This window comes from Hyalella azteca, unplaced genomic scaffold (genome assembly GCF_000764305.2).
Source record: "Hyalella azteca isolate HAZT.00-mixed unplaced genomic scaffold, Hazt_2.0.2 contig15388, whole genome shotgun sequence".
Classification (NCBI taxonomy): domain Eukaryota; kingdom Metazoa; phylum Arthropoda; class Malacostraca; order Amphipoda; family Hyalellidae; genus Hyalella; species Hyalella azteca.
Genome location: NW_025945244.1, coordinates 62,528 through 76,092, shown reverse-complemented (window position 1 = coordinate 76,092; position 13,565 = coordinate 62,528). Strand labels below are relative to the sequence as shown.

The following is a 13,565-nucleotide window of genomic DNA, read 5'->3' as shown; positions in this document are numbered from 1 at the left end:
CCCTAAGCCGCCTTTAGTTCCCTCAGGACTTGGCCTCAGCTCCCTAAGCCGCCCTTCGTGTCCTCAGGACCTGTCCTCCCTAAGCCGCCCTTTGTGTCCTCAGGACCTGTCCTCCCTAAGCCGCCCTTTGTTCCCTCAGGACTTGGCCCCACTGAGGCGCCCTTTGTGTCCTCAGGACCTGGCCTCAGTGCGGTACTCAATGTACGGCCACTACAAAGGGCGTCGCAGCGGCAGCAATGCTAGCAGCGCCTCCCTCAGCAGCAGCAGACTGCTGAGGGCGCTCCCTAAGAAGACCCTGAGCGTGGACGCCAGACCCTACAGCCCTGACCAGCCAGGGTCTGCAGATCACCTGCCGCCCAACGTGCAGCAGCTCGCCCAGACCCTCTACCCTAAAGTGCAGGCGCTCAGACCCGTGAGTGGCGGCCTACAGGGGGTCTACAGCGCCGCGGTGTGTACACTAGGGTCTAGTGGTCTAGTTAGGGCATAAGGCCTAGGTAGGACCTAAGGTCTAGGTAGGACCTAAGGTCTAGTTAGGACCTAAGGTCTAGTTAGGGCATAAGGTCTAGTTAGGACCTAAGCTCTAGTTAGGACCTAAGCTCTAGTTAGGACCTAAGGACTAGTTAGGAACTAGTTACGGCCTATTGTCTAGTTCACTTTCCTATCAAAATTTTTAACTGGTGGCGAGCCTGAATTAGAAACCGCCTAGGACTCGGACCGAACGTAAATCAGCTTCTCTATGTCCGCTTTTCGGTCTACATTCCGGTCCCCGAATCAGACAGCTACAAGCGCCTGGTACTTATTCTGCCAACTCTTGCCCTACTCTCAGGATACCATAAAGTCGGCCAGGAGGTTCTGACTAGTCGCTGATCGCGATCAGTTGGCCAACTGACCCAGAATAACTCTTACGCGAACATAGCGACTCTGGGGCAGAGGCTGAAGCATACCCCGAATTTTGTTAGGGTAGTCGCGGCTCTAAGTCCCTTTTCCACTATGAGACTGTGCGCGACTGACTCCTGAAAAACTGGCTTTTTCAGTCCAGACTGAGGCAGTCCGGACCATGGTTGAACTATGTAAGGTTGACTCACGAGGACATAGTATATATCGAGGACATATATATCAGGAAGCTGAACTGAAATCTTTCCGTTCAGCTTTCTTGCTACGTCACGTAGATAATGTTCTTGCTACGTCACGTAGATAATGTTCTTGTTACGTCACGTAGATAATGTTCTTGTTATGTCACGTAGATAATGTTCTTGTTACGTCACGTAGATAATGTTCTTGTTACGTCACGTAGATAATGTTCTTGTTACGTCACGTAGATATCGATATGGTGAGTGTGTGTGGGGTAGTGAGGAGTCGTATATATGTGAGTGTCTGAGGGTATGTTAGACACATACCCTTATTGGCCTCAGTTTTGAGGCCCAGTCATGAGGCTTATTGGCCTCAGTCTAGTCTCAATCATTCAGAATCAGTCCCTTATTGGAAAGGGCGTTGATGTCTAGTTCACTTGATATGCCTAAGGTCTAGTTAATGTCTAGTTAGTCACTAGTTACTGACTAGTTAGTCCCTCTCTCATTCCCGCATTTCCCCGCAGGCCCTCGCGGGGAAAGTCACGGGGATGCTGCTGGAGCTGAGCCCTGCGCAGCTGTTGCTCCTCAGCGCCTCAGACGAGGCCCTCAGGAACAGAGTAGATGAGGCCATCGATCTACTTCTACCGAGCCCGCGCCTCGACAACGGTGGGTAGATGAGGCCACCACGGCAAGGCGGTGGGTAGATGAGGGCAGCTGAAGAGGTGATGGGTGGTGTGGTCCACTGCGTGGGGCAATGGACCACACCACCACACTTTTTTTAGAAAGGGACAGAGAGAGTTATTAGCTGCACCAATGCGGGTGATGTAGGAATTTAGTCCAGGCATTAGTTTCCCTAAAATTTTGAGCTAAAATAATGCGGGTTTTGTTTATTTTGCGTGTTAACGCGATGAGTAGCCAGAGCGGAGCTGGGAAAGGGTGCTTTTGGCCGCCCTGCAGGGGCTGGGAAAGGGCGCTTTTGGCCGCCCTGCAGCGGCTGGGAAAGGGTGTTTTTGGCCGCCCTGCAGCAGAAAGGGCGCTTTTGGCCGCCCTGCAGGGGCTGGGAAAGGGTGTTTTTGGCCGCCCTGCAGGGGCTGGGAAAGGGCGCTTTTGGCCGCCCTGCAGCGGCTGGGAAAGGGCACTTTTGGCCGCCCTGCAGCGGCTGGGAAAGGGCGCTTTTGGCCGCACTGCAGCGGCTGGGAAAGGGCGCTTTTGGCCGCACTGCAGGGGCTGGGAAAGGGCGCTTTTGGCCGCACTGCAGGGGCTGGGAAAGGGCGCTTTTGGCCACCCTGCAGGGGCTGGGAAAGGGTGTTTTTGACCGCCCTGCAGCGGCTGGGAAAGGGCGCTTTTGGCCGCCCTGCAGGGGCTGGGAAAGGGCGCTTTTGGCCACTCCCATATCCCTCCTCATGGGGAGGAATAGCTTGCTGGATGAGACAGAGGGGACAAGGGTCAGCAACACCTTGCTAGGAACGGCTGAGGACAGGTAGGAGGAGACAGCAGAGCTGTGCAGGGTTCTGAGGGCAACGGAGTAGGAGTAGGAGTCGGGGGGGGGGAGGGACCCCTCCAGCAGGTGAGAGACTGAAGGGAGGAAGCGGGTCTGAAGCGTGAAGCTTCATGGGACGGGGTCCTGATGTCTGGGGGACGATAGGGTAGCTGGGATGGTGTGGCCCCGATGTCTGGGGGACGATAGGGTAGCTGGGATGGTGTGGCCCCGATGTCTGGGGGACGATAGGGTAGCTGGGATGGTACGATCGTAAGGCGTGGGTGTTCGGCCCCACGTGTAAGACATCAGCTTCACTGTGCGGGTGGGAAACAGGGTTTATTTAAGGAGACCCCGAGGCTATTCGGGAGGCAGAATTCTTGATGGTTTTAAAAGCCCGGGTTTTAATTAAACCCCCTATTTAATTTTAATTTAATTTTAATTTTAAGTAATTTTAATTGAACCCCGGCCCCCCGCAGATATGGACGACGCCAGCGACGACGTGGGCGACGACTCGAGCCCCGCCCCTGGTGGGGGGCTGGGCGCCCCCCCCAGCAGCGCCCCCCTCTTCTACCAGCCCGGCATGCGGGGGTATTACTCCCCCCGCCAGGCGCCCCCCACCCTTTAGTTATTTTGCCCCCTCCACCCCCTTGTGGTCCCTGAACCGCTTTTGTGTCCCAGGAACGTGGGACGTCTGCTGGGACTGTGCCTGCTGCAGAACGAGCTGTGTCCCATCTCCCTGAACCGGCACGTGCTCAAGTTCATCCTGGGCCACGAACCGCGGTTCCACGACCTCGCCTTCTTCGATGGTTCGCTGTACGAGTCTCTGCGTCAGCTGGTCCAGCTCACCGTGCTGGATGCTGACAGCCCCAAGCTGACTACGCTGAGTCAGGACTTTGCCAGCATGGGGCTGACCTTCTGGTGAGTGGGGGCGTAGAGTGTGGACTTGGGGGCCTTAGAATGGGGCCATGGAGGCCTTAGGTTGGGCCCCTGTAGGCGTTAGGTTAAGTTCCTGTAGGCCTTAGGTTGGGCCCTGTAGGCCTTAGATTGGGTCCCTGTAGGCCTTGGGTTCGGTCCCTGTAGGCCTTAGATTGGGCCTCTGTAGGCCTTAGATTGGGCGCCTGTAGGCCTTAGATTGGGCCCCTGAAGGCCTTAGATTGGGCCTATGTAGGCCTTAGATTGGGCGCCTGTAGGCCTTAGATTGGGCCCCTGAAGGCCTTAGATTGGGCCCCTGTAGGCCTTAGATTGGGCCCCTGTAGGCCTTAGATTGGGTCCCTGTAGGCCTTAGGTTCGGTCCCTGTAGGCCTTAGGTTGGGTCCCTGTGGGCCTTAGATTGGGTCCCTGTATTCCTTATACTCTGGCTCCCTGGGCCTCAAATTGGGGCACTGTTGGCCTCTAATCCCCCTATTCATCCTCTTCTAACCCCCCCACACCCCCACACTCAGTAACCCCCGACCTCCCTGCCACCCCTAACCCCCTCATCCCCGCAGCATCGACCAGGGAGCGGAGGAAGGGGGCGGCAGCGTGGAGCTGGTCCCCGGGGGGCGCCACATCCCCGTCACCCCCAGCAACGTCTGCGAGTACGTCCAGCTGTACGCCTCCTACAGGATGCACGGTGCACAGCTCAGGGTGAGTGCAGCTGTACGCCTCCTACAGGATGCACAGCTCAGGGTGAGTGCTGCTGTACCCCAACGTACCTTATGACCTTATGATGAGTTCGGGACTTCCTAGTCCCCGGTCACGCTGATGCGCCGCCTTTGTCGTCCACCGTCTCCGGGTCGTCGCTAGGTAGGTCACCCCGCCCTCGGGTCCCAATACCCTGTACAATAACGTACTCCTGCCACAGGCGCTGCAGAGCTTGCGTGACGGGGTACTGGACGTGCTGCCCCCAAGTACCCTGGAGGGGCTGACGCCGGAGGACCTGCGGCTGCTGCTGAACGGCGTGGGGGAGATCAACGTGACGACCCTCATCTGGTACACGTCCTTCAACGACGAGAGCGCCGAGAGCAGCGACAGGCTTAACAGGTGAGGTGTGGTGCGGTGTGGCGGTGGTGGTGTAGTGTGGTGGTGGTGGGTTGGTGTGGTGGTGGTGGTGTGGTGTGGTGGCCACATCAGCACCGACTGATCAGGACACGGGACAACTGGCGCCGACTGAGCAGGACACGGGACAATTGGCGCCGACTGATCAGGACACGGGACAACTGGCGCCGACTGATCAGGACACGGGACAACTGGCGCCGACTGATCAGGACACGTGACAACTGGCGCCGACTGAGAAGAACAACTTTATAGCTGTTCAATGTGATGAACTTTTGATTTAACTTCAGTACTCATTGACTTCGCAATGGAAGTCTTGGGCGGTCGTTCTCACTGATGCTTTATCACTGCTGAGATATTCATTAATTTTGCTTCTTATGTAGGTACTGGGTGCAGTTGATTCCACTTGAGCGAATTTCATTCAATGCTAATAGTATTAGATTACTAGTGTAATGATACTCTAATGATAATAGTAAGCGATACTAAGCAATAGTAAGGCAGTCATACTGCGATAAGTGACTGAGAGTTTATGTGCAGGTTCAAGCGATGGCTGTGGACCATCGTAGAGAAGATGACCACTCAGGAGAAGCAAGACTTGGTCTACTTCTGGACAGGGTCTCCAGCCCTGCCCGCCTCGGAGGAGGGCTTCCAGCCCCTGCCCTCCGTCACCATCAGACCCGCGGACGACACCCACCTCCCCACCGCCAACACCTGCATCAGCAGGCTCTACATTCCCCTCTACTCCTCCAGGAGTATCCTCAACACTAAGCTCCTGCTCGCCATTAAGACTAAAAACTTCGGATTTGTTTAGGGTTTAGGGGAGGCGTCTTGTCGGGAGGCGTGTTGTGGGGAGGCGTCTTGTGGGGAGGCGTCTTGTGGGGAGGCGTCTTGTGGAGAGGCGTCTTGTGGGGAGCGTATCCCTGGGGAGGCGTCTTGTGGGGAGCGTGTCCCTGGGGAGGACCTGTATCTGGAGGCCACGTGTCCCTGGGGAGGACCTGTATCTGGAGGCCACGTGTCCCTGGGGAGGACCTGTATCTGGAGGCCGCGTGTCCCTGGGGACAGCATGCCTTTGTGGGACAATATACTTGTAAGGACATCCCGACGTCCCAGCATTTGTCCCAGGCGTCCACCGCTCCTCAGGCCGCTTGTCCCGGCGTCCCAGCATTTGTCCCAGCGTCCACCGCTCCTCAGGCCGCTTGTCCCGGCGTCCCAGCATTTGTCCCAGGCGTCCACCGCTCCTCAGGCCGCTTGTCCCGGCGTCCCAGCATTTGTCCCAGGCGTCCCAGTCCACTGAAGTCCTCTTGTGTTGTAATGTCGTGTGTGGCGGGCGCTGGACACTCGAAATTAAGGCCCTCATTTGTGCAGGAAAATTGAAATTATCTTTTAACATCGTTGATCTTGCGATTTGCTGGCTGTATTCATGATTCTGTCTTGAGCGAATTGCTGTGTAACTAAGTTATTAATTAATATATCAGGTGTTCAACGCAGTCAACATGTATGATTATTATTGTTTTGGTTTGATAAACATGGCGCCTCTGGACTTGTGAACTTCTGGCGACTTTCAGGGGACTGGGATTTATATACATTTATTGCCTGTAAAAAGGGATATGCTGTCATATTCTCTATATTATTGCATTAAATACTTACGAAACATTGTGAAGATGAACTAAATATTGTAAAACTGAACTGAACATTGTACAACTGAACTAATATTGTGCAACTGAACGAAACATTGTACAACTGAAGGAAATATTGTACAACTGAACGAAACATGATACAACTGAACTAAACATTGTACAACTGAACTAAACATTGTGCAACTGAACCAAACATTCTGCAACTGAACCAAACATTGTACAACTGAACTAAACATTGTGAAACTGGACGTAACTGTAAAACTGAACGAAACATTACGGACCCATGACTCATCAACCTGTTCCATGACGCGCTGTTCTACGCGTCAATGTGACTCATCTTTTGTTGCTACGTGGGTCATAATGACTCATTTCTGACATGACCCATGTTCAGGGTGAATATATATCATGACAACGAACGTGTACGTAATATTCACGTTACATGGTCGCTTGTATTAAGCTTGTATAAATGTGTTGTTTGATTTAGTTAAGTCGAGGCTTCATTCACTGTATGAATTACAATACATTTCTTGTATTAAAATGACCATGATAACCGTTGCTTCATTAATTCATTATTCACATTCATTATTCATTATTAATTCATTATTTACAGCTTGTTGCGGGTCTCGAACACGTAACTCGTTGCTCCCAATTTACTGTGCTTAACCGCTCGGCCAGAACTGTAGCAGGTAGCTGGGATCAAACCCACAACTCACTGCTTTAATGTTGGTACAGCGAACTGTAACCACCGGGCCACCCAGCGTCCTGATGATGTTTAAAGTCATAAAATTTCACAATAAATACCATTTTAATCCACAATGAATCTCATCGCATCAAGATTTATAAGTAATTTTTTTACTTTTCTTCAGTAACGATAAAGAAAATATAGTCCCTAATCCGTTTGGTGTGTCGGACAATTTTACGTCCGGACTCGCGGCCGGTCTCCGAACGTAGTGACCAAGGAATATCTATGAACTAATGAACGGAGCTCAATGTAACTTTGTACATGTATTCATTAGGAACTAACGGGGATGTTTAGCTCACGAAAACTATTTACATTTCACCTTCATTCGTGAGTTATACGATTAATCGGGTCGAAATTCACAGTGACCGAGATATTTCTTCTAAAATAATGGAGATTTGAACGAAATTTTGAATATAAATTACTAACCTCTCTGCGGTGAAGTTTCGATCATGAAGCCAAAGTAAAACAGAAATTTACACTTGAATCTTCTCAAAAAGTTTGAATTATTCATGAAAATGTTAATTCATACGTTCAACAGTGGATGTAACCTATTGCCATATAACTCACGAACAAAAGAGTAATCGAAAAAAAGTTTCACGAGCTAAACATCACCGTTAGGTCCTAATGAATACGTGTACAAAGTTTCATTGAGCTGCGTTTGTTAGTTTGAAAAATAGTTTTTGGAAACTGGCGGTAAAATTGTGGAGACCGGAGAAAGATTTACAGACCGGCCGTAAAAGTGTGGAGACCGAAGAAAGTTTTAGAAACCGGCCGGAAAATTGTGGAGACCGAAGAAAGTTTTAGAAACCGGCCGGAAAATTGTGGTGACCGTGGAAAGTTTTAGCGACCGGCGGTAAGAGTGTGGAGACCGAAGAAAGTTTTAGAAACCGGCCGGAAAATTGTGGAGACCAGAGAAAGTTTAGAGACCGGGCGTAACTTGTGGAGACCGGAGAAAGTTTTAGAGACCGGCCGTAAAATTGTCCAAGACTTAGTATAACTCCACGCTTGTAGGATTGATAGCCACGTCTCACGAGTGTAGTGGATTGTTGGTGCGAATAAAGCGCGATGATAAAACAATAAAACCAATATTTTGAATATATTAAATTAAAGATTTTGAATATATTTATTTAAAGAATAGAAACAAAAAACAATATTTCAGATGGCAAATAAAACTTCAAAGGTATATATAATTTTTAATTGAATATACTGGAGTTTCCATTTCGACTCTGCAATTACTTAAGTAGTACCTATAATTTTCAATAAGAAAATATTCAAGTCTTATAAAAAAAGAAATTTCACAGAGACTTTATATTATAAGATTAAAAAAACTTCATTTCCTCACCGCTAATCGCAGCAGCAACAAATGAAAGAGTATCTCCTGCAAGATTTTTGTTTTCTTTCGGAAAAATTTCTTCCATGTTAAGAAACGTTTTGCACGGTGAAACTAACTTAAATTCAAAATTGATTTGCAAATATCAAAGCAACAAACGATCGCGGCCAAGTGCTACGACCGCTAGGACACGGTCTCAATTTTGCTTACCTACAAAATGCGATTGTTGCTGGTCACCGCACGAGAGTATCACTATAATTTTGGCTGCTATCTACAATTCGTGAACGTACTGTGATGCAAGAACCATGATTGTGCGTTATTATGGAACTTGCCGGCATCGCAGCACATCCGACTGATGGTTGCATATATCACGCGGTCGAGACAAGAAAATTATTACATATTACAGAGAAAAAAATGCTTCGTGTTCAGCAATTTCCTGCACTGAAACACACACATGCATGATGTATGTGCTCGTTGTGATAAAGGTTAATGAATATACCTACAGTCGACAATGGCGGCTGAGGTTTGGCTGCCGTTGTGAAATAGCTTAGTTATAGCTCAAAAACGCACGTGCTCAGTCGTGGCGGGTCGGTGTGCACGCAGCTGCGTCTAATTAATTTTTCATGATTGATATTTTAACTATTTTTGATGCTCCTAGCACTTGTCATTGAAAAGATGAGTGCGGGGCGTAGACTCGTAGAAAGTGGAAGTTCTCTTATGTAGGAAGGTGAATTACTTCCCTCGGAATTATGACGAATACAACTAGTCATAGACTCTAATGTATAAAAAACACATGAAATCCTATAATAATGACCATTAAATTCTAAAATAGCTTGAAAAAATTATAGTTCTCTTAGTTCACTATAACCTTAGTTATCAAAAATTATTCTAAAAGAGCGTGAAAAATTTAGATTTTTTTTCCTGATCTCACAAATATATCAGTAATAAATTTAACGTATAAATGTCCATTAGTATTGATCATTAAATCAAATTTGTTCCATCTAATAAATAAATAATATTTCTATCATCCTTTCAAAGGTAATTAACTTGATAATTAATGAAAACGTTCCGAATAATGATGCTCGGAAGACTGTGGATACAGTGACTGTGTTACATTATTTAGACTTAATTTGAATTGCGATACACCTTAAATATCAGGATATTGCTTCCATTATTTAACAAGTTTAATAATTGAATCATTACACTGAAGCAAACTAGGCTGTTTGCTCTAATAATAATAATTAATTGGCGTTTATTAGGCCGTAGGCCTGTCGCCTGTTCTTAACATCACAGAATATTCACAGCTTGTTGTGGTCTCGAACTCGCAACTCAGTGTTCTGATACTCTGGACTGTAACCACTGGGCCACCCTGCCCTGATATATCTCATATCATCATAACTAATTAGAAGTTAACATAGTGAGAACACATTTCTGTTTAGACAACATATTAGTAAGTAATGCGAATTTTGCATCATTGAGCTGGACTTCCAAAATGGTTTTTATTCATAAATAATTAATAATTTTCCTTCCGAAGTCATCTCGCAAGAAACTAATCATCCTTGAAAATGATATACCGTTTGAATTTATCAACATTATCAACACATTTGGGTTATGTCTATTGAGTCTGAATTTGATTCGATGATAAACCTAACTTTGATGAAATGATAGAAACATCGTTCACTTGTGAAGCTAAAACAAATATGATATACTAGTCGATACCAAAAATCATTTACACGCTCAATATTAGTAATATCACAAATTTTTAATTATAATTTTAAAATTTAATCACAATTTTTAATGTAAAATTAAATATTAATTTAATTTGAAATTTCAAATTCAACGATTTAATTTAATATCATAAATTTAATAAATATAATATCACTTAATAAATAATTAAGTAATATCATATATGTAATATCTTAAAATTTTCATCTTTAGTCAGTTGGATACGATAAGTTTTCTTTGCCGGACAGTTCTCTAAAATCAGACTTGGGGAAACTAATATAAATATAAGTATATAAAATTTAATCATTTCTAACTCTCGAGTCGTTTGCTTTTACATCGACATCTAAATGAATAAAAGCATCGATGTAGAGATATACGAGACGAAATAATTCACTTTATTTTATACTTTATATATGGAGACTCAGCTGTATACTTATTGTATATATATGGAGACTCAGCTGTATACTTATTGTATATATGGAGACTCAGCTGTATACTTATTGTATATATATGGAGACTCAGCTGCGTATTCCAGCTCACCACGAGCTGAAACTTCCTATAATATTTTATAATATAATATTAAATTATATGATATAATATTGTAAGGGATTGGATAGGATATATATTTTTCATTTTGTTTTAGAGAGAGTTTGACGTGACCTTATCCGAATAGCGGAACCTAGTTTAGTCTTGTGGTTGCCGTCGATGTGTAAGGTACGTCTCGTGTAAATAGGAACAGTGGAAACAGTGGATGCTAGGATTACTATCTTTTGTCATTTGTGTAAATATTTGTGTCAATTTTAATGCTCAAATTTCGTGCTTCTTATTATGATCAATATTTATGTCCATGTCGATTCTTTGCTAGATATTTATTCTTGTTTGTTTATTTATTTCAGGAGTCTCAGTAATAGTCTTGATTCAAGTGACCATCTCAGTAACAGTTTGTCACGAGTTCTTATGTTCATGCTTGGCAATAAAGATTATTAAGAAAACTTGTTCTCACTGTGGCTAATGGATGGACCTATATGATCACTTGGCTGAATAATGCAGGGACGAAGATGGCTTTGTTTTCCTTTTTGTTGGAGTGCGTCCCTAGCATAAATGGTGCCGTGACTTTCGTGTTTAACGTAATTGTGTAAAGCCATATGTGATGAAGTATAAAGCCATGTTTTCAGTGTTCTAAGTGAAGTGAACATCCGTGCCGCATATTGTGATATTAGTGAACTGAGACTCCTTCGCATCTAGTGCTGTGTTTATTGGTTAATGTACGGCAACAAGACCATGGCTGAGGCGACGGTTCCTGATGACGCAGGTGTACTTGATAAAGAGGAGGAAGAAAAGTTTATTCATGACAACCTCCAGTACATTGAAAAGTTTTTTAATGATTTGAAGCTTCGGGAAAAGCAACTGCCGAGCACCTCCAAAGCAAGAATTGATCAGTTTAAGGCAAGCTGGGGTGTTTCTTTCGGGAATGCTGTTGCTGACCAAAGTGTTGTGACTCAAACAGATGCAGTTTTGCGATCTACTGGTGCTATTCCCAAGCGTAGAGGTGGTTTAGTAACTCGGAAGTCTGGTCTTCGAGACGTGCACCGTGAAAAGCGATTCACCGTGAGCGTGGCCAGTTTAAAGAAGTTGAAAGACGCTTCTACGCAGTATTTTGGCATGACCAATACACGGTCGTCGATGGATCTTGGGCATCGCAGCGGCAGATGTCGGGATTTTCCACCAGCGGCACCAGCTAGCGCACCAGTGTCACGTTTGAATGCGAGAGCACCCATGCCTTATGTTGCTCGTGGCCGTGATCCCCGTCCTTGGTACGCCGACCTGACTCGTCCATACACATCTGGCATGAAATGTTTCTATTGCAAGCACCCTGGCCATGTTTCTAGAGATTGTCGATCACGGAACAATTTGTGTTTTATCTGTGGCTCTAACGAGCATTTTGCCCGCCGATGTCCCCGCAACAACAATGTCCGTGAGCCTGAAGTTCGGCGTGCTCCACGTGCCTCTTCACAGCCGGCAGTGCCTGAACAGCGTCCGGTTGGTAGACCTGCAGCATCCCGTTCGACGACGTCGTTAAACTACGAGGCTCCAACTCGACAGCGGTGAGGTTGGGGCGAGCAAGTAACGCGGCACTCAGCGACGTGGTGCCTTTACGTAACCGCTACGATGGTCTCCTTGATGAAGCTGCGACCGTGGACGACCGAGCCACGAGCAGGGAAGGTGGTGAACAGCGGGCATCCGAGAGCTGTGCTTTGAGTGAGCAACCAACTACGGAACCTGAGGTGACGGTTGGATACAGCTAGTGAGTCCAATGTTAATTTTGATGAGCCTTCACCTAAATTTCCTTTTGCATTTGTAAATGTAACGTGCCTTCAGCCTGCTAAACTTTTAGTTCTTCCCATTCAAATAGGTGAACTAACTTACAAAGCATTAATTGATAGCGGCTCATCGCATAATTTAATGAAAGAGAAGGTTGCTAGAGCCGAGAATATTTTTGTCAGAAAAGATTTGCCAATTTTGATTAGAGGATTGGGGAAAGATCAATTTAAGGCTATAGGTAGAACCGACGCCCAATTTAATTTATTCTCTTTGTACACAAATGCTCCTTTTATTGTTGTTCCCGATAACGCGATAACTGATGATATTGTTCTTGGTATTCAATTTTTGAAGCATGAGAGGTTAACAGTAGACATGTCAAACCGTAGAATTTCAAAGCGTGGTCATGATGGCTCTACCGTGCATTTTTGCCTTAAGGATAACCATTTGGAAACTGTAATGCTCGAAAATGTATGTGTGAAAGCAGCGCAAGATGTAAAGTCGAGTGCCAGTGGTGAAAGAGTGCCGATTGACATGAACATGAGCGTTTGTCTTGGTGTACCTGGTGAAACAGAATTTTTATTCGAGGGCAAGGTTGGACAGGACGTTAAAGGACTAGATGGGATTGTATCAGTTGGATCTAGCCAGCCAGAAGTAGTTGTGTGCAGCACAAGAGTAGGGAAGGTGATTAGAAAGGGTGATGTAGTAGGTAGAGTTTCCACCCTTGTAGAATTAGAACCCGGCACAGATGAGTTAGATAGTTGGATGATAGAGAAACTGAGGGAAGTAATTACTTTCAGCAAAGCTTTAGATGACAGACAGACCAACGATGCATATAAAATGTTATTAGATGTTCAGGGGGTACTCAGCAATAGTGATAACGATATAGGTACAGCAAGAGTGGCACCACACGTGATCGAGCTTACTAATGACACGCCCTTATGGCAAAAGCCCCGTAGGTTTTCCGAGCCTGTTAATAGGGAAATAGATCGCCAATGTCAGGAGTTACTTTTACTGGATATTATAGAATATAGCAATTCCCAATGGTCTTCGCCTGTAGTGCCTGTGCGTAAGAAAGACGGGCAACTGAGAATGTGCATAGATTATCGTGCTCTTAACAAGGTAACTAAGACAGAAAGTTTCCCTATGCCGATCATCGCCGAGTCTATTTATAGAGGACATAATACTAAGTTTTTCACTAAGCTTGACCTTGTCAGGGGCTACTATC

At 46.1% G+C, this 13,565-nt stretch overlaps 1 protein-coding gene across 1 annotated transcript in view; it reads left to right on the top strand.

Annotated features, from left to right (window-relative positions):
- LOC108664320 (E3 ubiquitin-protein ligase UBR5-like) overlaps window positions 1–6,771 on the top strand; it is a 42,666-nt gene extending 35,895 nt beyond the window's left edge. Inside the window, 7 exon segments of the mRNA XM_047884403.1 lie at window positions 140–412; window positions 1,595–1,736; window positions 3,027–3,468; window positions 4,038–4,176; window positions 4,394–4,572; window positions 5,122–5,422; window positions 5,513–6,771. Coding sequence (XP_047740359.1) covers window positions 140–412; window positions 1,595–1,736; window positions 3,027–3,468; window positions 4,038–4,176; window positions 4,394–4,572; window positions 5,122–5,395 — 1,449 coding nt within the window. The 3' untranslated portion in view covers window positions 5,396–5,422; window positions 5,513–6,771.
- The last annotated feature ends 6,794 nt before the right edge of the window (window positions 6,772–13,565 follow it).